The sequence below is a fragment of the Girardinichthys multiradiatus genome, chromosome 22 (assembly GCF_021462225.1).
Source record: "Girardinichthys multiradiatus isolate DD_20200921_A chromosome 22, DD_fGirMul_XY1, whole genome shotgun sequence".
NCBI lineage: Eukaryota > Metazoa > Chordata > Actinopteri > Cyprinodontiformes > Goodeidae > Girardinichthys > Girardinichthys multiradiatus.
Window position 1 is genome coordinate 32,585,142 of NC_061814.1, and position 27,211 is coordinate 32,612,352.

The 27,211-nt window shown below is 38.8% G+C and overlaps 1 protein-coding gene across 1 annotated transcript in view; it reads right to left on the reverse strand.

The window, feature by feature from the left end:
* The window catches only part of macrod2 (mono-ADP ribosylhydrolase 2), a 608,769-nt gene that overhangs the window by 125,314 nt on the left and 456,244 nt on the right, over positions 1–27,211 (reverse strand). Inside the window, exon 8 of the mRNA XM_047351869.1 lies at positions 22,951–23,024. Within this exon, the coding sequence (XP_047207825.1) occupies positions 22,951–23,024 (74 nt within the window). The remainder of the gene's footprint in view (positions 1–22,950; positions 23,025–27,211) is intronic.

Below are 27,211 nucleotides of genomic sequence, written 5' to 3' on the forward strand. Positions count from 1 at the left end.
TCGATTATAATTATTTTGCCTGTCAAACCTTCCAAAGGAAACTAACCATTCGTTCTCTTGTTTTGGAAACCAGAATTGCTTCATGTTACACATCAGTATATCTGCATTTACATGGACAAGTTACAACTAGCAGAGTTGTCTGCTCCGCACATGTCCACAGACAAAATTATGGTTCCAGCAAAAAAGGGAGAATAATTTCCTTTCTTAAACACAAAAAAATTTGGGAGTACTAGTCAGAGGGGAAAATGACGTAGTCACCGTTACACAGTTGGTCTGCAGGCAAAGAAAAATTGGGAACCCAATTAGAGACAAGGACAGAATGAAATGAAAAAAATGACTATGGATAGTTTGCTGTTGGAGTTACAGTGAAGGGCAAGAAAAACAACATAGACCTGTTTGTTGTGTCTGACAGCAAATAGCATGAAACCCCAAAACATTATTTAAATATTTCAAAACATAAAAGCAGTTTGGACAGGAAAAGCAATAAGTAATGCAAGCTGAAAAAGTTAGAAATGGCAACAGGAACAAATGAAGCAATGAATCACAATACTGTTATGAAGGGATATCAGCACTAATGAAGACATTTCTGTAAAAACCTGCACTGGAGTTTAACAATTTAGTTATTTTTATTTCTTTGTTTACACCTTAGAAATTGCTGTATGTGCAAAACTGTCACATTGCATGTAAAGTAAAATAGACAATATAGGAAAAATATAAATTTGCAAGACTTGTTATAATTTTTGCTATACTCCATATGTTTACACCTGAATTAGGATACTAAAATACACAGAACGAGCCGTCCTTCATCCACAGCTATGGAGGTTAGCTGAAGCTAACCCTTTGTTCACAGAGCTTTCTTCAAACTTCATCGTCGCCCAGACAACTTTTCCTCAGCACGGTTCACATACGAAGTTAGGGTTTGGGCAGAGTGATAGAAGTGATTTAGAATGAAATGATCTAAACGTTTTTCCTTTTATGAAGTTTGGTTTTGTTTGTGTTGAACTCAGCTATCTTGGTGCTAGCAGGCTAACTGTTCACCACGTGCTCAGTTTTGTGTTCTGTGTTTTTGTGTTTTTAAAGTTAAGACGAACTTTATTTAAAGGGTGATTTTAAGCACAGAAGATTGATCATAATGCGCCGTCCGCACTTATGCATTTTAACCATTTTATTAATGGTATTTTAAAGGTGTGTGTTTGATTCTGGTGCTAAGCTATCAGCTTCTTTTGTTAGCTTTAACTACTAACAGCTAAGAACACGGGCTTGCTACTAAAGGTCATCTACCCAAAAAGGTTGTTAGTTTTCAATCCAGTAAATGATATTTTCCTAAACATTATTTTGCTAGACTTGATAACTAAGTAACACAATTGAGCCCCATTTCTCCAGAAAGATTTGGCTCTTTTCTAAAATATTTCCTTAAATATCTTACTATTTCCTTAATAATATTTATTTAAATATTATTTCAATAAATAAAGGCAGCTAATGACACTGTTGAGAATTAGTCATCCAGAAGGTTGGTTTTATTCAGCAAATCATTCTTTAAAACATTATTTTATTAAAATAATATTTTATCTGATCTTGCATTGTGAATGGTTGTCTAAAAGTATGCTGATTATCGCCTAAGTTGGTTCCAAGACTAACTTAACTTCACTTCCAGTTTCTTCAAGATAATCCTTGGTTCTCAAATATAAACATTGCATGGTAATGTTGCATCACTTTTTTGGCCATGGTTTCAACCATCTTTAATCAACTTGTTTATATTGTACATAGCCCATTAATCTTTGTTATTCTTTCATTCTGCTTGGTAGTTTAGTTGGATTGTTTTAGCATAGTAAAGAGTTTGTTGATTGAAATATGTTTGACTTTGAGTTGACTTATTTTTGTTAATAAATTCTTGTATTTTAAGAAATTGTGTGAATTCATTCCATGTGTGTGCAGAGTTTTGCTGTTCAATAATGTCAGAGCTTGGCTAATACCACTGCCTTATTGGGTTGGTATCACAGGACAACCCTTAACAGACCGAAATATTATTTGATAAAATATTAAGGTATTAATATTAAATATTAAATAATATAGTCAGATTCATAGTCACAACAGTAATAACTAAAAAAGACTTTTCAAGATCACAATTTTGAATTTAAAGTTGTAAAAATGATCAAACTCAAAAATTAGCTAAACAAATTTTAGATTACAAAATTAAGGGGAACCATGCTACTGGATCCCCAAAGTAGAGCAAATTTGACATATTATACAAGTTTATATGAAGGAATTTTATTAGGGTTGCAATTTCCTGTAAATTACCTTAAACTGGCGTTGATGCTGTTCAAGAAGAAATCTAGATGTTTGGAAAAAGCAGTCAAGATGCAAAATAAACATAATGGTTCTTCATGTAAGTTAATACCCGACTGAAAACTCCTGCATGACAGTGTTAAAAACTCTTAGAGACGGGTGATAACATCACAAGACTCCCATTGGAGGATTATCATCTGCATTAAAACTTAATTCTTTGAGAAGTTCATGTCCGCCAAGTTTGAGGTTTGCCCTCTTCAGATGAAAAAGCAGAATTACTTCACATCAAAGACAGTAAATCTAGCCAGATTTGCCAGAATACTTTGGCTTCGTATTCTTGAGATTAGATTTGATACCCATCAAAGCTTTTATGAAAAACTGTATCTGTAGTCTTCACATTACAGAGCAAGAAGCTTTTTATCCCCTAACTGTGAGCAAATCTAATTTGATGGCTTGATAAAAGGGTACATTTTCATTTCAGAAGTCAGGAGAGACTGTTAGAGGGATAAAAATAGGTACACGATTTCATTTTTTTATAAAATAAAAGAAACTGCATAATCTGCGAGCGAAAGTTTTTCCCAAGCAGCTCAAATTTATGTGTACTCGAGCACAGGCCATCTCCTGCTCAGACAAAAGGAAGTCATAACAGCAGAAGACAAGACAAAACTCAAAGCAGCACTGCTGTAGCTATGCTGGTTGAGCAGGGACAGACTGTGGTGTACTGTCGGTGTTCAGCACATAAATAGTAATTCTGTGCTTCAGGCAAGGAGAATACAGAAGTGTACAGGGGACCACTCCGGAGGGCGACAGTTTCTCAACAGGCTCAGCTGAATGAAAAATAGCAAAAACAGAGAACACAGAGTGAAAGGAAACCCTGAGAACACCGGTTACTATTTTTGATAAGTCATGGATAATGTGAAAAGATCAGAGGACAGGGATAGGGTATTTTTTTCTGAGAAAGAAAAAAAAAAACTAAAAAAATTAAAACTAAGTATTAATGAGACAACAAGCAAAACGAAGGATACCCACATAAAACAGGTTTAGAGTAGAAATAATTTACTTGGTGTCTGACATATGTTTTAAAAAAATCTAAGGAATCTCTAGTAAAAAGTTTAGGTTAACATTTTAGTTATTTATTACTCATTCATTTATTATCTAATGTGAAACAATGGAGCCTTATGGTGCGCTAATGGATCACAGTACCACAATGATCACACAGTCACAAAGTCTGATCAAAACCTATAAATCACAACAATTTTGCACATGTTTTACCATGTGTTTCAATAAAAATTACACTCTATATACTCTATATATCAGCGACAAACTGGACACTTCCTGTCTACAGATAAAACCATCGGAATATTTTACAGAGATCATAGTCTATGTTTCTGCAAATTACAGGTTTACGGTTACACGAACCAGTCTTGATTACAATTACTTTTACTGTAATTCTTAAAATGTGTTACATTTAGTCTTGGTTAGGTCCCTGTGGGGCAAACCCGGCATTACAGAACCAAGCAGCTAAGCTAAACAACATTACAGAGAAGAAAAAGGCAATATCAGTGATTGCCCTAAGAGAGTGTAATAGAAAAAGACTTGTTCTGTCACAACCTCTCATGGTGATAGAATGCCACATGCTCCCTTCTGACAGTGTGTTATTGGCTTAGTACAAGCTTGATGAATCCATCAGCCATAAGTCAGACAAACCACTATGCTTCTTGGAGCAGCACCTTCTCTGATGTTTATGCCAGGGTATAGAGACAGGCGCTGTGTGACGGCACCAGGACCACAGCCTAAAATAGGTCAGTGACAAGCAGGTATGTCCAATTTCAATTTTAAACATTATTTCAAATGAAATGTTATTACTCTTTGAAGTCAGACTGAAGGTTATTTGGAAAACAAAATTTTGCTGTACATATTCAAAGTATTTATCAAGACCTCCTAGTGCAAGCTCAAACTTGAGAAGAAAGAGAGGGGGTCTAGAGGGGTGATGAAAGATGCTTGGGCAAGTGCTATGACTACAGGTGATGACTGAACCCAGACCACCTGGCTTCATGCCAGGATCAGGCAATTAATGCGGCAGTCCTTTGATAATTTCAGACAGTCTCTGGAATACAGCAGATAGTGTCCAGTTCAGGAATGCTGCACATGACAAGGATGAGACAGCTCAGACGAAGGTTCACATTCGGGTCGCAATGTTAACACACACAGCTGCTTAAACATCAGAAGTAAATAAACTGCTTTTCTGAATTATTTCTACATTTGCATACTAATGTGGCATAAACACAATAGGTTGTCTTTACGCCTTGTCACCCCTGCCCAAAGGTTCACCAAGTTCACAGTCGCCTTATAAGAGAAGTGAAAATAGTGTTGAAACTTTTATACATCATGAGACAAAATAAGTTAGATTGTGAAAATGAGGTTGATTTTGTTATTGTCGCTGTTACAGATCGGATGTAGAAATGCAAAAACAATCAAAGGACATCTACATATTAAATCTTCTTCAACCCACATTTCAGAGTTCCCTTACGCTTTCATGTCCAGATTCCATACCTTCACGGGTTCAAGTTCAGAACTCTATCTATGTTTCACTACTGATGGATCGATTAGTGCTGCACAATATTAGGAAAATATAAAATTGTAATATTACTGGTCAACATCAGGAAATAAATATTTTTCAATACTTATCCATGCCTGGTAAATAATTAAACAAATTTTTTTTTTACTTTTCCAAAAAGTATAGGAAACCTGAAACTCTAACTTTACTTCCAGCTTTTAAACTTCTAGCACCTCCTCCTCCATCACTCTCCCCACTCAGTGTCTACCAATAAGCTGAGCTCAGTGACCAGCCTCATCTCTGGATCCCTGCTGAGTTACAGCATGCATCGTTCCACTGACAAAGCTGGCTGAGTCCCACAGAGACAGGTGTTCTTGTCAGTCACAGCTGTGAATATTAGATAAGTAATAATTTAAAAAAAATAAGTTAGTAAAAACTAACTGAAAATCCATCAAATAATGTAAGGAAGAATGTTCAGAGGCTTCAACATTTTGGACCACCATAAACAAACCCGGTAATGATGCAACTGTATTCAGTTTTAAGCACCTCTCGCTCCTGTGAAAAACATTAAAGGCAAAACTTGGAGAAAGCACATGTAAATTGTCTTTACAGGATCATTTAAATCAGGTGTTTTCCAAATTAAAAACTTTTAGTGGACTTGACGGACACTTTGTAAGAGAACATATGCAAACATTATGCCTCTTTTATACTTCTTAATTGAAAGAACCCTCACTTTCAAATACAACCTTGGGGTGAAAAGTTGCTGTGATCAAGTAATTTATGCTAGAAATAAAACATTGACTTTCAAATGCACCACCGCCTGAAGCCAGGCTTTGAGGCTGATTTGATCTCCCTTTGAGATTGTGAGAGATATGGCCCATTCCCCTAATCACATGCCAGAGAACATGCAATCATAAAGCAACAGCTAAAGTAATCACAGAGGTGGTCTCTACCTTCTTCCTGCTATTGAGCAACAGCCCCGCAAAATCAGTAGCGCTGGTAGGCCATGCATATGTGCTCCTCACACAAAATAGCAGCTCACTAGAGAACATGTTTGTTTATGCTGTGGTGAATGATAATCAACAGTCAACGGTCAAATAATAGAGACATGCAGCTTTGAATATTTTGACTAAAAGGTCTGAAGATATTTCTATACCTGTGAGTAAATACACAACCTGCTTGTTGGAATAAGACTTCCAACAGGTTGTTAGAAATCTTAGCTGTGGGACAAATCTAATTGTTGTCCTGTGAAAATAAGAGAAACACGGTACTTTTCTGAAAGCACTATACAGTGGCTTCAGGTTATTCACATTCCTTAAACATTTTCACATTTTGTCAAGTTCTATTTATTTCATTGGGATTTCATCCATAGACCAACACAAGTTGTGCATAATTATGAAGTGGAAGGAAAATAACTGTTTTTAAATTTTTTTTTTATGAATAAAAAATATTGTATGTCTATGTATTCAGCACTCCTTAATACTTTTTAAAGTGACCTTTTGATGCAAAGGTGATTTTACAGCTGCAAGGGTTTGGGGTATGTCATACCACCTTTTCACAACCAGAAGTTTAAAGTTTCCTTTATTCTTTGCAGAACAAACTCAAACGCAGTCCAACTGAAGGGAGAATATCCGTGACCATCAATTTTCAGGTCCTAACAAAAACTGTATTTATATCCAGACTTTGACTGGGCCATTCTAACATGCAAATATGCTTTTATCTAAACCATTCTGTTGTAGCTGTGGCTCCATGTTTAGGGCCAGGCTTCTGCTGAAAAGGTAAACCTCCACCCTTGTCCCGTTTTTTTGCAGCCTCCAACAGGCTGACGTCCAGGATCTTCCTGTATTTCTAATTTCCCCTCGGCGATCAATAAAGTATCTTTGAATTGAATGGAATTTGGCTCCATTCATATTCCCATGAGATGTCACCAGCATCCCTGTCTCAGATGGCGAGAAGGATCCTTATAGCATGATGCTGCCACTACCATGCTTCACTGGAGGGATGGTGTATTCAGTGTGATGTGCGGTTCGTTTTCTTCCAGACGTTGTATTTAGCAGGTAAGCCAAAAACTTGAATTTTAGCCATATCTGAGCAGAGCACCTTCCACATGTTTGCTATGTGACCTTCATGAGTTTTGGCAAACCTTAAACTGGCTTTCTTTCATCCAAATATTTCTCTTTGACGCTCTTTCATAAACGACATATGTTGAGTGCACACCTAATACTTGTCCTGCGGATAGTTTCTCCGACCTGAGCTGTGGACCTCTGCAGATCCTCCTCCAGAGTTACCTTGGGAACCCTAGGCTACTTCTCTGAATTCAGCTCTCCTTGCATTTCAGTTTAGGTGGAAATGTCTTGGTTGGTTTGCAACAGAGCTACATTATTTTTTTGGAATTATGAATTAAACAGTCGTCTGTGAAATGTAAAAAGTTTGGGATTATTTATGACCCAACCCTGCTTTAAACGTTTCCACAACTTTTTCCCTTATCTGATTGGTTCCTTGGCTTTCACATGCTGCTTGTTTACTAATGTTCATTAACAAACCTCTGAAACCACAGAACAGCTGGATTTATCTCGAAATTAATTTATACACAAACGATTCTATTTATTCGTTACATAACCTCTAAAGGCTGTTGGTTGCGCTGGAGTGTGTTTAAAGACACTGGAGCATAGGGGCAGAATACAAATGCATGTCACACTTGATATGTTTTATTTATTCTCATTGTTAAAATTACAGATTTGCAGTACATTGCGCCTAACTGTAAAGCACATGGCAAAATGAGAAAACGTTTAAGGGGTCTTTACAACTTTTACAATGTGCAGGACACACAAGTCCAATCTATGGAGGAAACAACCTTGCAGCTTACAGCACCTAAAGAGTCTCCTGCAAACATCTTGGTGTCAGATATCACAGCGCATCTTTACAGTTGTTTATGGATTTGTTTAATAGGACTGTGAATTATAAGATTTTGGTTTGCTTGCTGTTCAACTTAGACAATGTTGGTTTTATTATTTTTTTAATATATTTTTTTTCCATCTTTAGCAATGTACAAACACACCAAAAAAAAAAGAAAAGAAAAGAAAGTACCACAAAACCAAGCGATAAACAAGAGATGTACATTATACAGATTTGTTTCTTTTATAGGTAGTACATGGGGGTCAGACATATTCTGGGCTTCTAGGCAGACGATAATGGTAATTTTATTGAAATTGTTCCATAATAAATACTAAATAAACCAGATTATACCAGTCATCCAGGTTTGGGGTTACAGAACTTACCCATCTTCTGGTGATGGATTTTCATGCTGCCAAGCTCAACATGATGAACAACATTTAGTATTTTTATCCACATCTATAGAGTACAAAGTGCCAAATAGTAATTCATCCCAATTTAAAGTTATCGGCAGATTCAATATTATTTTCAATTCAATTTGAATCAAGTTCCAGAAGCTTTGTATTTATAGGCATGACCAGAACAAATGGAAATGTTTTATTCCCTGTACACCACAGTTTCTCCAACAAGTAAAAGTTAAAAGTAAAAAGTTAAATCAGAGTAGTGTGATCTCTGTGCTGGAATTATAAAATATCGACAGAGGCTCTTCAAGCCAAAGCTCCTCCATGTATTGGAACTTGTGATTTTCCACTGCGAAGAGCAATGCTTTAACCAAATGTTCTCAAATATTAAATGATTTGCTTCTCTTTCCCATTTTTGTTTAATATAATCTGTGCTTACTTTTTTAAATTCCTGAAGATCCTTATATAATCTTGATATTATTGAAGACCTGAATCATCTAGATATATTTTGAGGAAAATCTTCAAAATGGGCATTTCAAAAACATTCTTAATGTTTAGATTAAAACTATGTATATGATGATTTGTAGGAATCTGAAGAAATCACTATTTTGGAGTTGATATTGTCTCATAATAGATTGAAAATTTATTTATGAATATAGATACAGTATGACAGTAGGCCTTTGCCTCTCCAAATCTTAAATGTTGGTCCATGTACAAAATCATAATCATAAGAGGCCCAACGCAATAGCTTTATCTCTAGATTATTTCTAGTTATGTATTTCAGCCATAGTTTCAAACGTACGTTAATCTACTGATTGTTTTGCTGTAACTGCCCTTTAATGAGCCTTTTATCTCCAAGTCTAGCTTGCATCAGACAACCTCCAGAAAGGCACAATTCTATTTCTTTACATCTTGCTTTATATTCTAAATTACACCAGCATGCCAATATTCTGAATTGGGCTGAGATGTAGTAATCTTTGAAGTTAGGTAAAGTCAGGCTGCCTTTCTCTTTTTCTAACTGAAGAGTTTTAAGACACACTCTTGGTCTTTTCCCCTGCCCAATAAACCTAGTGATTGTTTTGTCCCATTTCTTGAATTGTTTGTCTGAAATAACAATAGGAAAAGTCTGGAACAGGTACAATAATCTAGGCAGTTTGCTCATTTTAATGTTCTCTACACGGGATTCAAAATTAAATATTGGTATTAAATCACATCTTCTAATATCATTATTAATTTGTAGCCATAATGGCTTTAAATTTACATAATATAATTCAGATAAATCCTTTGAAATATTGACTCCTAGATACTTCAAACTATCCCAATTTAAATTAATCTTAGAGGTCAGTATTTGGCTAGGTTTGTAATTCAAACTTAGTAATTTTGTTTAAGCGATAAGTTTATAGCCAGACACTGAGTCAAATGTTACCAAATAAGAAAATAGATTAAGGACAGATAAATCTGGATTTGTCAAATAGATTAAAACATCATCTGCAAAAAGAGAAATCTCAGCTCTTGTCCAAACAATTTTTCTCCTGTTATATTAGTACTCTGGATTATCCCGAGTCTCGATGCCTCAATAAAAATCACAAAAATAACGCACTGTTTGGGCATCTTTGTCTGCTTCCTCTCTGTAATTCAAATATTTGAGAGAGGGCTCTGTTTACTTAAATTCTTGACTTTACTTTTACTTTAAAGCTTGAATCACTTTAAGAAATGGTTGATTAAAACCACATTTACCCAATTGTACAGAAATTCCCAATTTACCTGATCAAGTGGCTTTTTGACATCTAGGCTAATTAGTACCATCTCATTTTGATTTTTAACAATATGATCAATGATGTGTAGGGTGCGGCGAATGTTATCTTGTCTCTGTCTATTTTTTTTTATAAAACCTGTCTGACCCAAACTAATGATTTTAGGTAGTATACTCTCTAATCTTCTAGAAATAATGTGTGTAAATTAATTTGTAGTCTTGGTTAAACATGCTTATAGGGCTGTAATTACCGCACTCAAGCTTTTCTTTATCCATCTTAGCTATCAATGAAATGCATGCCTCACTCCAAGATGGTGGCATTACTCCATTTTGTAATACATAATTGAATACAGTTTTCAAAGTTGGCACCACGAGATCTTTCATCTGTTTATACCAGTCTGGTGGGAAGCCGTCTGGCCCTGGTGCCTTATTAGTTTTGGACTCAGAAATGACTTTTATAATTTCAAGTTCGGTTTTTTCAGATAGGAGACTACTGTGACAATGCTGGTTTTATATGTAAAAAAGCAATGCTTTTTAAAGTAAATATTTCCACAGTTTTACAATTGACAAGTTCATTGTGCATTATCTCCTGTAGTGTCAATAAAAAGGTGATAACAGTAGTGATGCAACGCAAGGTTACCTGTGTGTGATGGATTTATGATTTAAAATTGGCTAAAGGTGAGAGATAATAAAACTGACATGAGCTGTGATAAAACACCAGTTGACCTTTTTGTTTATGCCATCCGAACTCTCGACACTTACAAGCACATACACTAAACAGTTTTAGGACAAACACCCCCAGTGAAGGTCTCCATGCTTCAGCGTGGGGCACAGCTCTGTAAAATTGTGTTCAAATGGAGTGAATGAGCTAGCTGGAGTTTGATGAGTCTCCTGTCCTCTTCTGAACCAATAGCTTAGCCCACTCCTACTTTATCACGGTGTGGCAGCTTACCGCTATCTGAGCCACACTAAATCAATTAGCATGTCATTAAGATAGCTTGTTCCAGCACAATAAGCATGGAGGGCAACTGTGGTATCTGCAGGAACAGAGCAAGCTGAACTCTGAGAGTATCTCGGCGTTTGTGTGTCAGTGTGCAGTGTGCTTTGTTTGTTTTTTGAGCGAAGTGGACGTGTACACAAGCACCTGGATATCAGGAAAACAATACAAACAACTCATAACAGGTCTTTGTTACAAGCATTGCAGACAACTGTGTGCTATTTCATAAGGGGTTTGGTACCTGAATAAAGTTAACATGCCTTATCACAACAGATTTCCATTTACCTTTTGATTGATGTAATCAATTCTGAATTTTTTTTCTTCTAGCTGAGGATAAAACGTTAACATTCAATATTAATCCTCAAAGTCACTTTACATGAGAGAAACAGGTGATTACTCTGCAATTACCAGGAGTAAAGCAACACTTTGCTCTTCGGGTATAGATTGAGATGATAGGCTTAATCCCCACTGGTGCAGAGAGGATTTCTCTCCGAAGGCGAGAGCTCAATCAGACCAGTGAGATAAACACCAAAAATACTGAAGCGTTTGTTGCTCATGATAAACTTTTCGTTATCTCTGACAGCATGAGCTCTTAATCAAAGCTGCGTCTCCCTCCGTAGATAAACTACAGAGAAAAAGTTATACACTTAGAAACAACTTTCTCCTTTGTCAGTTAAGGTGGTCCCTAAATCTGAACACTCAAGCTGGCAATATTTAACAAGACCAACCTGAGGTCAGGGAAATCAAAGAGCACATCATAATATTCAGACGGAGCCGGATAATAAAACCCTCAGATCATAAAAGGCCCATTCTACTGCTTTTGGCCAAATGGCTGCTGCTAATGTATCAGAGTGCATGATGCGCATTAGAGCTGATGCCAGAACAGTAATTCTCTGAGAGGAGAAAAAAACTAATCATGTATTCATAGTTTCTCTCTACGACATTTTAACACCCAAATGAGGATGCAGGTTCTAAGGTCAAAATGTGCATCATCCAAACAAGACAGAGCAGTTTGTGGCTGAGGACTACAGCATTATGTCATGCTCTTGGTTCATGATCAGGGCACTTCTCCTTGATTCCCTCAGTCACAGCAATCAATTCAAAGGGACTTCAAAAGACCAATGCTAGCTTTTCAACGCTATGGCAGTTGCACATCAGCATCCCCAAATCCAGGGCAGATCAATGTTTGCCCCTCCCTCCTGACTGCAGATGCAACCTAAAACAACTGTTTTAGGTGGGTCCAAGTTCAATTAGTATCTGAATCCCTGATGAAACTCAGCTCCGTTAGTAAGCTGATTTGCACAATAGTTAATAGAGAGAGAAAATATGGCTTGTTTTGAAATAGATGCCTTACAAAACCATCCTATACTGCACCCACATTAAGCTGATGTAAAGAATCATATTTGTTCTTAGTCTTAGTTACTGCACTACACTACATTCCTTCTTTATGTGTCTCCTGTAACCTCTGCACTTTGCTCAGATAGCTGCTGGTGTAGGTTAGAGCCGAAGTGAAAATGCATTGAAATATGTCCCAAGAGTGAACATGATATACTCTGCCTAGAACTACAGCTATGGACTCCTTTGCCTCTTTACTACTGTCTCTCCTTAGGCAGCACAGCTTCTCTCCACTAGGTCTTCCTGTACTCGGCACTGAACCTGTTTTGTTTCTTTGGACCCACTGATGGCTGGAGCTACGGCTTGAAGCCCCGTCCCCGTCTCTGTGCAACTATTAACGTTACTGTGTGACAGTGCCACACTGAAGTAAAATAGTTAAGTACCAGTATGGAAAAAACAGTAATGGAAACATTCCCAAACGGGCCCAGTGGAGTGGAGCTGGAGTGAATCGAGCCAGTGGAAAACTGGTAGTTGTCATCAGGGCCAAGATGTGTTTATTGATAACTGTGGCAAGTTGTGTTAATTCAGATAAATGTTTAGAAATATCAGGCTTTTCTTAAATACTCCAAACGGTAATAAAAAAATACAAAATTTTATATTTGTTTGATGTGATTAATGCAGAAGTTGTTGAAGATGAACAACATAAGCTTTTAGGCTGTCTTGTTAAGTGTCTTGAGATGATGTTTGATCTGAACAGCTGTAAATAAACTGAACAGAACTGATTTAATAGTAACTAGCTGCACAAAATGATTAAGTCTGTTTGGGTTTTGTGTTTGACAAGAGAATTCATCACAATGGCAACTACAATATGGTTAGAAACAATAAACATTGTTTAGTCTGCCTGCTATGCCAGCAAGATGATGTTTAATTTACGTATTCTGAATGTAAATTCCAGTATACAGAACCTGTAGCACTAAACATGCATCTTCTTCAAAGCAGCCATTTTATACGTCCATCAGGTAAACTGATATGTAGCCACACACATCCAGGCAAACCATTATATAATGTAAACAACTGTATTAATTTCTAACAGCCACCTGACATTTGTCACAGAGTTTCCAGACTGGCTGTGCGACTGAATTTATTGAACAGATTGTTTTAAGTGACAGATGCTGCTAAGGTAAACAGATTATTGACAGAACAGAAAATGGGACATAAACACCTGTTTTGGGAACATAGCTGGCAAGGCAGCGAGCTTAATATTAAAGCCCAAGCCAGTGCCACATTGAAAGGTGAAATCTCTAAACATCAATTCTGTCCTGAGAAGCTCAGCGCTGCAGAGCTTATTACAGACTCTCAATCTGTCTCAAGTGCTCAGTCTGTCTCAGTAATACATGCCTGCTGGCTCCTTGAGATGCTTCATTAAAAAGCTTGGCTGTAGAGAGCACATCCATGGCAGCCAAATAAAGTGTCAAACCACATTTTTCATCTGTAGATTAAACCTATGTAAGCCTGTATTAAACCAAATTAGATCTGAAAATGAGAAATAAACCAAAGCCAAATGACTGGAGAGGCATGCGGGCTGTGAGCAAGGAAAACCGCCTGTATGCCATCTGTAGAGCTGGTTGAGCCGGTTTGAGGGTTCCTCACAAGTTCTTTAAGGATTCTTATACTTTTTTTATGCAGAAGTTCCAAACCTTCCTAAACTTAAATTTGCACAGTTTATAGGCCATTTGTGTTCAGCTTTTTAAGTATAAATTCAATAGTGCATTATGGATTTACAGCAGATTTTGCAAGGGATGGATGGATGGATGGAGGGAGGGATAGATGGATGATTTAGACGATGATACAGTAAACACAATCAGAAGATTTTCCCTACCATATTTTCTTTTCTATAATTAACCAGACCTGGATCACCTGAATTTCATACTTCGTCCGTACGTTCCAAGACTGAGGAAAAACCCCGCCTTTTATATTAATGAAGAACTTAGAGTCTTGGTTCACATCTTGCATAAGGCAAAATATTTCTCCTTATTTACTTGCATAGAACCTGAGGCCAATCTTCCTTCATCTTTCATGTTTTCTGATCTGGGCTGAAGTCTCTCTGGAATAAAAGATCTGCTATTCCTGACCATGATGAGGATGTTTATGCTATTACTGTGAAAGTTGATGTCCTGTTAACAGTGAATGTCACATTCCCATTGTGGTCTTTTGTGCACTGGTGAATGTATCATGGCCGCACAAAGCTGGCCTAGAAAGATAAACTTTCTGCTAATCAATCAAAAGTTCTATCTTCCTGCATTGTCACATAGTATATTCTCAAACCACAGCCCACTTTGGTGGACATTTCAATTACATCTCAGTTGCATGACTACAACCTGCCAAAATGAAATGTATCATTTCTGGATAACACAGCTGCAGAGGCTGACATACACAAGCAAGTCCATAATGTTGGAGAGAAAAAGTCTGTGGCGAGTTTTGCAGTGGGAGCCTGTGGTCAGTGCTCTGTTACCCCCAGCATGTTAGATCCTCAGCCAGCTCATTGTGCTGAAATTCAGTCACAATAGCACAGTATCTTCCCAGAGCAGGCCCCTTATCATGGCGCTGAAATGACTTGTCTCTCTGGACGCCCACATCACAGACGCTTTGGGTCGGAGCGTACAAAGCTCGAGGTAAGCAGGCACAACAATCTAGTCCTTTTGTTCTGTGCATAACAAAGTTGCTCACAAACTTCTCATTCTGACATAATCTTGAAAAACTGCATGCAATTTATACCCTGAGCCACTGTAGCAATGCTTAGCATAGAAAAAATCTCAATGCCTGATGATTGGCTTTGAAGAAAGAAATGTAACTGAGAGAATGAATAAAACACCGAAATAACTTTTGCAAAACAATACTTGCAGTCAGTCAGTCAGTGCAAGGATTGTATTCTGAATGCTGCTATTGATTGAACGGCCCACGCAGTAAACAGCTGTCATCTCTTAATTTTTCATGACACAATGGTGCCTGAAATAGAAATAGAAACAGTTATCAATCACACTGACTCTAGTTGTGACAATCGACCAAATGCTGCCATGATAAATTGCATTTCTAAACATATCTGCCAAAGCAAGCAGTTGTCATCTTGATATTATGGGTGCAGCTAAAAGCTAACATCAATGTGAGCATATTACAATTTGATTGCATATTAATCTGAATTCTGGCGCACCACGGCCGTGCGGGGGTGCGGGTGGCACCGCCGCATGGCCACGAAGCAGTCCAGCTGGCCAGCCCCTCCATCAAAGCGGGGCCATATCCCAATAAACGCCGGCTAAGACCCCCCCGCCGGAGCCCGGCACCTCCACAGCCGGCAGACCAGGGCCCAAAGCCAGGGGCTGAGATCCAAGGGAACCCAAGTGATCCCAAGAGATATTATGGGTGCAACTAAAAGCTAACATCAATGTGAGCATATTACAATTTGATTGCATATTAATCTGAATTCTGCTTTGATTTTCAATCTAGTCTGGCAACTGAAAAATAAAATACCATAAATATGTAAAACTCCTAAACTTCATTTTCTTCAGATCAACTCTAAATCCAGTCAAAGCATCCAAATGTCTCAAGAACATGAGGAAGGTATGACCTTGCTGCCTGTCAAGCCTGTCAAAATTCATGCTTATTTGTAACTTTAAAAAATGATTTGTTAAACCTTGATATTGAGTTAGTAGTGTTACTCCATGAATGTGAGTTTTATTCTTAAAATGGGAGAAAATCAAGACAACATCAGTCCTGAAATAGTGATAGTGTTTAAAGTAATAGATTGTCTTTGAGGCTTAGAAAAGGACTGACACCATTTAGAAAGTTTTTTCTTTGGGATTATTTTAATTGTTACGTACACGGAGACTGAAATGAAAAGGAAAAAAGAAGCTCAAAAAAGAGAGAGATGGGGAAAAAGGGGAGAAAAGGAGGAAAGAGTGGAGGAGAGAAAGAAGGATAAAGAGAATACAAGGTTACACCCTGCTTGCTTATACACCTGCAGCTGTTTTTTTTTGTTTTGTTAACAAAATAGTACACGGTAATTCTGAATGTAAAATGTACTTAGTGAGAGGTGCAGCCCAAAATAGAACATCTGTGTATCTGTCAACACCTGAGTATGGGTGTGGACGCGCTTTTGTATACAACGTTTCGCCACAAATATATGCAATAGCGAGTGTGAGGACCCACAGGCCTGCCCCATGGTCCCTGAACGGACACTGAGGAGATCTGAGTCACAGACATCTAAAGGTCCCCCAAAGCACAAGAACCCCAGGAGAACCACCGCCGGGACTACCGCAACCCTCCCAGAGAAGAGCAGTAGAGAGTCCCAGGGGAACCACCCAGCAGCGACAGTGCAGAAGCCCCAGGGAGCCGCAGCGACGGGCCCACAGGCCCCGCCGGCAGCCGTCCACGCCCGAGCAGATCCAGCCATGGACCCAGAGGCCCAAGACCCCGGGACACACCACCCCCCAAGCAGAGGCCCGACAAAGCCCAGGGGGCCAGGCCCCAGCAAGCAGCCACCAAGAGTGAGCCAGCCCACACCAAAGCACCTGGCCGCGGACACCGAGAACCACACGTACACCAGCGGGCAGAGACTCCAACCACCGGCAGGCGGTGTGGCGGGGAGGAAGCTGATCCAGGAGAGGGAGCAGTCCAAGACCCAACCTGTCGTAAAAAAAAAACAAACAAACAGGCACACACAGTCACAATCACCCACTCCCACCCTCATGCATATACATAAAATCACTCACACCCAACGTAAGGATAAACAACAATGGGCGTCATACACTCACTCACACTCCCCATGCATACTCTATACTCCCAGGTCCAGGTGCCGGTACCCCCTCGGGGCAACCAGCCCCCGGACCCAGGAGATGGTCCCCTTCCCTCCTGGGGCAGAGGCAGGCAGAAAGCGCCGGTACTGCCCCGACCCGGGTGACCCCGGCCCAGCTCTCGCCCCTGGCGCACCACGGCCGTGCGGGGGTGCGGGTGGCACCGCCGCATGGCCACGAAGCAGTCCAGCTGGCCAGCCCCTCCATCAAAGCGGGGCCATATCCCAATAAACGCCGGCTAAGACCCCCCCGCCGGAGCCCGGCACCTCCACAGCCGGCAGACCAGGGCCCAAAGCCAGGGGCCGAGATCCAAGGGAACCCAAGTGATCCCGAGAGATATTATGGGTGCAACTAAAAGCTAACATCAATGTGAGAATATTACAATTTGATTGCATATTAATCTGAATTCTGCTTTAATTTTCAATCTACTCTGGCAACTGAAAAATAAAATACCATAAATATGTAAAACTCCTAAACTTCATTTTCTTCAGATAAACTCTAAATCCAGTCAAAGCATCCAAATGTCTCAAGAACATGAGGAAGGTATGACATTGCTGCCTGTCAAGCCTGTCAAAATTCATGCTTATTTGTAACTTTAAAAAATGATTTGTTAAACCTTGATATTGAGTTAGTAGTGTTACTCCATGAATGTGAGTTTTATTCTTAAAATGGGAGAAAATCAAGACAACATCAGTCCTGAAATAGTGATAGTGTTTAAAGTAATAGATTGTCTTTGAGGCTTAGAAAAGGAATGACACCATTTAGAAAGTTTTTTTTTAAATAAATAGATTATATAAAACACAATAATTGAGTGGTTATATCTGAGGCCAACTCATGTGTTTCCCCTTCTCTGCATCTTAGTGGACCTTCACTTCCATGTAACTTTATTACCCCGGAAGAGAGAGAAACGAATTACAGTCTGGCTGGTCAGAGACGTTTCTAACTCGAACTATGAATTGTGCTATCCAAACTCCAGCCCAAGTTAGACTTTTTTTGTAAAATTCCTCTGTCAGTGCCATACTTTTGTCTATTTTTGAGCAAAGTTCATAAAAGACTGTTGGTTTTTCCCATGTTCCACTGTGGAGACATTTTTAACTCTTTTTGTTTTTGTTTTATATAGACACCATTCGATTCTAGAAGGGATTCATGGATCCAACCATCAAACAACAGTACCAGAGAGATCGGCACTGCTGCCTCCTACCATCCAGAAAGTGACCGTTTAGTTGTCTCAAACAGATTTCCTGTCAACCAAGCAAAGAGACGGAGTGGGGTTCGCCTACCTGCCGAGATCTTGTTGGTTGTACTGCTCAATACGGATCAAGTAAGGTGCTGAACTCTTCCTAATATTGCTGTTGTCCAGTGTTGTAAAGTGAATAATTTCACATAGGTCTAGACTGAAAAAATATATTTTTTTAATTTTTCCTCTTAGTTTAGAGTTAGGTTTTAAAATCAGAACGAGGCCATGATGCCTTTAAATCGCTTCCAAAGGTGAGAGAAATATGCTGCCATTGGTAAATAATGATCCAACATCGCTTTCCTATGCATTTAACACTGTAGCATGCACAGTTTGAGCACCAGCTAAGCCAGACTGTTAATGATCATTTGGACACGTTGAAAGAATATTCCTCAGCTCTCACACCTCAGGTATATAACAGATGTGCTCCACTGCTACAGCATTTCCACAACTGTAACTTGGAAATCACAGCAATGACTCATCATTAAACATTACTTTAACTCATATAACTCTTTGTCTGCACTGATGAAGATTTACTCACCTTAGGACGCTTACAATTATAAGTAAACAGATGGCTTGACCACTTTCTGATTAATTCAGCTAATACATCTCTGACCACCTGGCGCATTTGTACAGCATTAAACTGCATTCCCAGACGAGCAGTTTATCCTTAACTATGCAGGAAAAATACATGAGATGGAAACTTTATTACAGAAGTAACATTCCCTGTCGTGACGAAGCAGGACAATGAGTTCCACACCGTTGAGCTCAACGTACATGCACTATTTAAACTGGAAGAACATCAAAAGTGAGATACATATTTCAATGACATGGTACGTCAACAGACATGGAAAGATAGAAAACAGTGTGACAGCAAATTTAACCTTTAATTAGTTAGATAAAAGTATTTTTAGGACTCCAATTACTATTATCTAACTGAATGATTAATAAACTCGATTCTTAATTCTATCAGTGATTACTTCTAGTCAGTACTTCCATTTTAAAATAATAAAGTGCTGACTATATTTACATTAATTCTATATTAATCTTAAATTCTAAGAAACCACCCTCGTTATTTTATTTGTAATAAACCGTCCTCAATAGAAAGGTACAGAATGTATTCTTCAAATAGATTTTCACCGATTTTTCTGCCTGAGATGCACCAGGAATTCTAAAGCATTGTGCAATAATGCATGAAGGGAAATGGGAGGGATGGACTCCTGATGTAACTTATGTTGCTCTGTGATTTGATCCAGTGTAAGGAAAATATTGCTGCACGCCTGGATAAAGTGCATCACTTTATTCTCTCTGATCTTGTTAAAAGCTTATTCACTTGGTCTAGTTAGAGTTAAGAATTCATCATATATAAGCAGACAGTTTGAACGACCCGTGTTTGGGAAGGCCTCCACAGACGACCTCAACCACTTGAATTCTAAAATGTTTTACTCTACTTTCTCATAGCAGAGATACCCATAAGTCAAAGCAATACAAAATTGTGTCCATTGATCAAGTGGCAATCTTAGATGTGGAACAACACAGCCACAAAAGTCAGCTTCACACATTACCCTTTTATTTACAGCTAGCAATAAGCTATATGAAACACACTTCTTGCCAGAGAGCTGATGGATTCCGAAACTGCATGTTACAGGAATCATCTGGCGGAGAACAAGTGCGGCAAACAGCTCATCTACTGCAAAGTAATCTAGCAACTCTGTATCATTTGGCTGCCTGCATTCATAACGCCAGCTGAGGGATGCTGCTGCACATCAAATTGTAAGCTTTATAAAACACTTCTATCCACAATGAGAAATAGATACAAACAGTGCTTCGGTAAATAGAGATGACCCCCGAGGGTTACCATCGCTCACTCACACAGACTGATAAATGTTCCATAAAGACTCAAACTGCCTCAAGACAACTCGACAAAACTCTGGCATCATAAAACAAAAATATATCATGCTGTTCAATCCGTTAAACCCCATTTGAAAGCCATGATACATACTGACGCAAAAGCCACAATCTCCTTGAAGCTTGTATTGCATTTATTTCCACATTTAGGTCAATTTCTCTTTTAGTTTGACCCAGGTAATTAGTGCCAAACACATTGCAAGATAATAACATATAAAGGTGTTGGCAAGGTAGTAAACAGCGCAGCATTTTCACTTGATAATCAGATCTAATCTAACATCAAGGCTATGTAGCGGAGAACTAGACGTTCTGACAACAGTACAGTTTATTTTCCACATCAACACTACTACATGACTGTAGCTGTTTAAGTAGCAAGGTTTATACAGGTCTATTGTCTTGCATAGTATTCATATCTCTTAAAAGTTTCACATTTTGTTTAGTAACAACCACAAACGTCCATGCATTCACCTGGAATTTTACAAACACAAGAGGAAGAGGAATGAAAATCATACATGATGTTTTAGTAATAGAAATCTCAAAAGTGTAGCGACCATTTCTATTCAGCCCCATTTACTCTGATAACCCCTAATTAAATACAGAGCAATTATTTCACCGTAGATGTGATTCAATTAGTAAATAAGTAAATGTTAATATAGCACAGGATAAAAATTGAAAAGTGCTTCACAATCAAAATAAAACGGATAAATGTAAAATGTGACACAAACAATTAAACTTAAAATCTGCAGTCTAGGCCCTGTTAAAATAACTTTTAGCTAAATTAAAGTGTCTTTAGCTGCCTTTTTAAAAAATGCAGCAAAAGAAGGTGGCAACGTGTTCAACAACTTGGCAGCAACTTTAAAAAAACTGTCACTTCTGTCCAACTGATCCAAAGTTTTAGGATGTGTTATGACAGGCTTCAAAAACAAGGACAAAAATTTTAAAATTAATGTTAAATTGATAGGGGAGGCAGTGAAAACAATTTAAACAGGAGTTAAGTGCTCACTTTCTTGTTTTGTTTAAAAGTGTAGCTGCAACATTCTGCCCTGACTGAAGTCAGTTAATCTCTTTACAGTGGTCCACATGAGAGGAGATAAATGCATTAAATTTCATCTCCACCTCAGGTTTTGACACCACGTATGGTAGTTTGAAGAAATTCCTTAACTGCAAGAAGCAGTTTTTGATTTTTTTTAAATGAATCTCAGAGTTAGAGTAAAGAACAGTACCAAGGTTTCTGTGGCTTGGCTGGTAAAAGACCACAAACCTAGGTGGTGCTTGATATCAGAAATGTGACTGTCAGGAGCAAAAATCCGACTGTCTGGTTTATACCAGTTTAACTGAAGGAACAGACCAGACAGGTCAAGGATAATGTTGTGAAAAACCTTAAAGTAGAGTTAGGAAAGAAAACAATACCCCACAATTTCACAGAGCACTGTTTAAATTATGATTTGAAAATGGAAAGAGTATGGCACAACTGGAAACCTGCCAAGACGTACATATTTACCAAAACTAACAGGATAGGCAAGAATGACATCAATCAGAGAAGCAGCCAATAGGTCCACGCTGACTGCAGAGGGGCTGCAGAGAACTACATACCAAGTGGGTGAATCTGTTTCCTGCACTACATAAATTTAGCTTTAACGAAAGAGTGGCAAGAAGAAAGCCATTGTTGAGAGGAAAGAGATTGGGCATCCTGTTTACAGTTTGCCATAAGCCATGAAGGAGGCCCAGCAAACATGGAAGAAGGTGCTCTGGTCACATAAGAAAAATACTTTTTCTTGCCTACATGTAAAACACTATGTTTTGTAGGGGGAAAAAATCCCCTGCAATACACCAAACATGGTGGTGGCAGCATCATGCTGTGGGGAAACTTTACCTCAGCAATGACAGGAAAGCTGGTCAAAGTTGATTAAAAGATGAATGAAGCTAAACACAGGACAATCCTGGAAGAGGAGCTTTTACAGGATGCATAAGACTTGAGACCAGGCAGGAGGCTCACTTTTCAGCAGTACAATGACCTTAATCATACAGCCAGAGCTGCAGTGACATGGGTTAGACCGAAGCACTGTGATTTATTAGAATGACCCAGTCAAAGTACAAATCTCCGTCCAATTAAAAACCTGGGGCAAGGCTTGGTAAAAAAAGTATTTTTCTTGGCATGTAAGGATAGACACATACCTCAGGTGTAGATGGCTCTACAAAATATTTACTTAGAGTGTCTGAATACAAATGCAATACAATTTTCAATTTGCAAACGATTTTTAAAACCATGTATAAGTTTCCTTCTATATAACAGTTGCACATTACTTTGTGTTGCATTACTTTGTAAGATAAAATGCCAATAGAATACATTGAAGTTTGTGGTTGTAACATGTGAGAACGTCCAAGGGTAAATACTGTTGCAAGGCCCTGTAAATAAGATTAATACTGCTGATGAGTTATGTAATTCTAAGCTTAATAGCACTCCCAAGCAAAGACCAATTAAACAGTCAACAGACCATTTATAGCTTGATTAGTGGTAGACTGGCGTTTAATTTGATATGCATGCAGACCTGCCAGGTGGATAAGACGTCGCAGATAGAGATGCATCGCATTTGGAGTGTTGTGGTTCAGCTGCCCACCAATCATTTCCACTTGCAGAACAAAATTAACAAATTTGCAACTTTAAAATTGCCTTAAAAAAATGAATGAAGAGGCTCCTGATTGGCTGCTATTTAATTTTTTAACCTGCATTGTGACGTACCTTATCGGGGTTATCTTCAATCCACTGCTTTACTGTTTTCAGAGCGATATCTGCTGCAGGCTCATTGGGATAGCCTGAGGAGACAAAAACAGTGTAAACACAAGTTGTAGTCAGCATGCAGATTTTAAACAGACACAAAACCCAGACAAGCAGACAGACAAAAATAATATATCCACAGGTATCAGTAGCGTTCCCCTATAATCAATTAAAAGCAGCACAACCTGCTCGTATCAGTGAGATGAGACCAACTGTCTGATCAACTGCTGTTGACGAGTGCTGCCAGATGCAAGGTGATATGAAAACACAGGCAGACAATATTACAGGGTCTTCAAAGTGTGGATACAAGCTACATATACACAATCACACCCTCACTCATTACCACCTCAAGCAGAACTGATTAATGTTTTATCTTTATGGGGAAATTACACTTTGATGTGTGATCATGCACACTATTCTTTTATTTTATCAGCTTGCCAACATGAACCTGTAGTCTAGACACAATGCAGAAAACCATCATATTAACAGTTGTGTCAGGAGAGGAACTGTAAAAGTGTGTTAACACTAAAGAAAAACTGCTGCTTGATTATTTTCTAATAAGACCAGGAAAGGGAAGACTGCTGGATAATAATCTGAAGATCACTTACTGCCACTGTACATAACTTTACAGGACTGAACTCCAACAGCGAGATATTGACTCAAAAATCCTCTGGGGCTGCTTTACTACCGTGGTAGAGTAAATATGCCAGTACCAAAAGAGCTGACAAATTGCTAACCAGAAGTTCTTCAGCTGTCCTCATTTGAAAATAATTACATAATGCCAGGTCAAATAAAAAGTTACCACCTTTACAGAGCAAACAGCTCAGTGCTTCCCACTGAAAAATTACTGCAGAAAATAATCACTTTCTATAATTTATTTTCTTCTCCTCTTCATGGAAAGTTTGTCTGGTCCACAGCGACTAACTCCGCCTCTTTCCGAGAATAAGCCAGCTGCCATTAGGCCTTGTGCTCTTCTTTTTTTCCATAGAAAGAACTTGTGGTGCAGTGATTTTGTGTAAAGCTGTCTATATGGACACAGCAAATTATGAAGTTTATGTGTCCATTAATTATGTGTATTTTATTTTTATAGAAGGTACTCCAGTAGCATGATTTTGTGTTTTGGCTGCATCTTTTTTCTGGAACTGGCTTTCAATAAGAGGTTTTGCTACCAACTATGTGTACTGTCTTTGTTTTAGAGTAGTCCTCTCCCAGCGATTTTGTGTTTAAGTGGGTCTTTTTTATGGACTTAGCCATTGACAGAGCAATTGCTGCAATGAACAATGAGTACTCTTTGTTTTTGCTTCCTTAGAAAGTACATCTGGCTCAGTGATTCAATTTAGCTATATGTCTTTTCTGGAAGAAGCCATTGACAGATTGATTGCTGCCAATAACTCTACTATTTCACATATAAAGTACTCTTGGACCATTACTTCTGTTATTTTACTTTGTGTCTGCTTCCTTTTCTCTCAGCTCCCACCCAGTTGCAACTGATGGCCATTCATACCGAACCTGGCTCTGCAGGAGGTTTCTCACTGTTAAAAGTTTGTATTTCCTCTCCACTGTCACCAGGATTTCTGCATAGTTGATGGAATCGGCTGATCTTCCTTAATGAAATAACTTTTAACCAATTGGGATTTAATTATCAACAGAATTTGATTGAACTGCCTTATAATTGGGACTAAATATGACTTTAGCACTCCAGTGCAAGGACAGCTTAAGGATTCAGGTCTGTATAGTACATAGTCTGAAGACAATTGCCCAAGAGCAAGCCTACACAAAAGCAAGTTGTCAGTTTCCTACACAGGATAATAGTTGAAGTCTTAAAGGATGGAAAATGGTAACATGGTTGGAGGACTTCACATTAATCCTGATACATGCTGAGTTGGTGTATCAAGGTAGTCTTGAGTGCATTTTTCAGGTTTGTGGGGGCAGTTTTATAATTTAAGGTTGCTACAGTTAGTCAGGCCAGGTTCAGCAATGTTATGTGCCCAAACAAATTAGGTCAGCTGTCTACACAAAAATAAAGAATGACCAGGTTTTTCCATCAATATATATATATATATATATATATATAGATAGATATAGATATATGTAGATATATATCTATATATATATTTTACTTCCTGGAAGCGGAGGCATTTTCTGAGATGACAATGCCAGAAGTCATCAGGATCAAAATAGGAAAAAGTGGATCACTGAGCTCAAGACGTCATTTCTACCTGAGTCCAGACCTTAACCCTTTTAGGAATTGTTGGAATGAAGATTTTGCAGCGTTCCGACTCTTTTGTCATCACTACAAGATAACAGATCAGTGCCTTAATGCTAATGCTTTGTGTTTTTAATGTATATTTTGTGTTTTGCATAAAATCTTTAAAGAAGTTAGCAGCTACCCTGCGAGTACTCCGCAACGTTTGCCCAGTGCCAAAACCAGATGTCAACAAACAAGCATGGCGTGTTCCTTCAGTGACCCAGTACAGGGATTTAAAACTCTATTTAGAAACCCCTGACCCCCATAAGGAACCACTGGTTGTAGCAGACAGTCTAACAACAGAGGTTAACACCTCAATTTCAACCAGCATCAACTGATCCAAGGGCCAGGTCACAGTTGTAACTTGCTAGTTAGTGTGTGGGTCAGATTTTCAAATATATATTTTTTTATTCTCTTCAGTCATTGACATCACTGTATGACCCATGAAACAGCTTTATGAGAACTCCATCGACCTGTCCTTTAGCAGGAATGTAAAGGAAACTACAAGGCTGCAAAGATTTACCCTTATATTTCTGAATTATTTTCTCTGTGACTTAGGCCACCCCCTGTCAAAGCCACTCAGTAACTACTACCAAAATTGTCTCGATCAACTGCCTAAACAAAATATACGACGTATGCAGTTTCATCCAATGAACCTTCACCTATCCGACTGCTTTTGATGTCTCTCTCCTTTTCTCCGTTTTTCTCTTTCTCCTTCCCAGTTTGACAGGAGCGGCCGAGTTACACTGATGAGAGGAGAGGGGGCCGAGGCACTGCCAAGCCCTCGCCGAGTTCCTATTCAGGGTGAAGCAAGATGTGAGCTGCATACCAGCCAGCAGTGGCAGCCAGCCTGCTCCTACGGCTCTTTTCTGCAGCATCTGCAGACAGTGTAAAGTCTGTTCACGGCTCCTGTCCTTTCAAAGGAGACCCCAAGAGCCATGCGCTCAGACGCTAATCCAGAATGCCAAAAATCTGCAAGTCACCTGATTTCTCCATCTCAAGCACACTTAACCTTTCTCAGAGATATATATTTTTTTCTGCTGACATTTCCCTTTGAGAAGCTGTTTTCACACCTGTGCAGGTGTGCAGACATCCAACCCGCACATCAAGTAACATAGGCAAACAGATGTGCAGTAGACAGGAAAGCTGAGGAAAATAGTTTCAGGGAGACGGGACCAGCTGTTCAGTTAGCACAAACACAAGAAGTGTCGGAAGCACATAAACAAATGAAAAAAATATGTAAATAAAGAATTAAGTATCTACCTCTGTCCCCTGAGTCTGGACTGAGGCTGGTAAACTTCATGCAAAACGGAGTCACCAGAATTCAGCTAATGGCACAGAGAGCATTTAATCTGTTCAGAGCAGAGTTTCTACAAATGCTTTATTGATTTGACAAGTATACCTATTACTCATAGCAGAGCTGGAAGGAAAATGGGTCAAAAGGGGTGAGCCAGATGCCTAATTAAATAATATAACAGGAAAGTACAGCAATACATTTAAACTGCTAAAGATCAGAAAAAGACATGACATGAGAGCTGGAAGGAAAGATGGAAAACATGTATCAGTAGAGCTGCAGGTGGCCTGGCAGAGGAACTCAACAGTACCAAGTTAGCTGCATCAATTTGAGTGGATCAGCAGCTTTTTCTCATCATACTTTTCACACCCCTCCCCTCTTTGCCTCTGTCCCTTTGGTTTGGCCAAGTATGTTTACATGAAGAGGAACGGATACAATAAAGCACTTTAAAACCCAACCTCTAGCACCACTCTTGGGCCTCCAAGTCAAGGCACCCCCAGGCAGCACTGCTGACACAATCCACTTTCTGAAAGATGTTCAGCACAGGATTGAGTGAGCAGAATCTTTTATATGCTGATGTGCACACAAAATGCAGAAATTCAGTGCTACTTTTACATCTCTTCCCCCCAACCACTTCCTTTTCAGCGTTTGTGTGCAGGGTTTAGGAGAAGCCAATCTGTCAG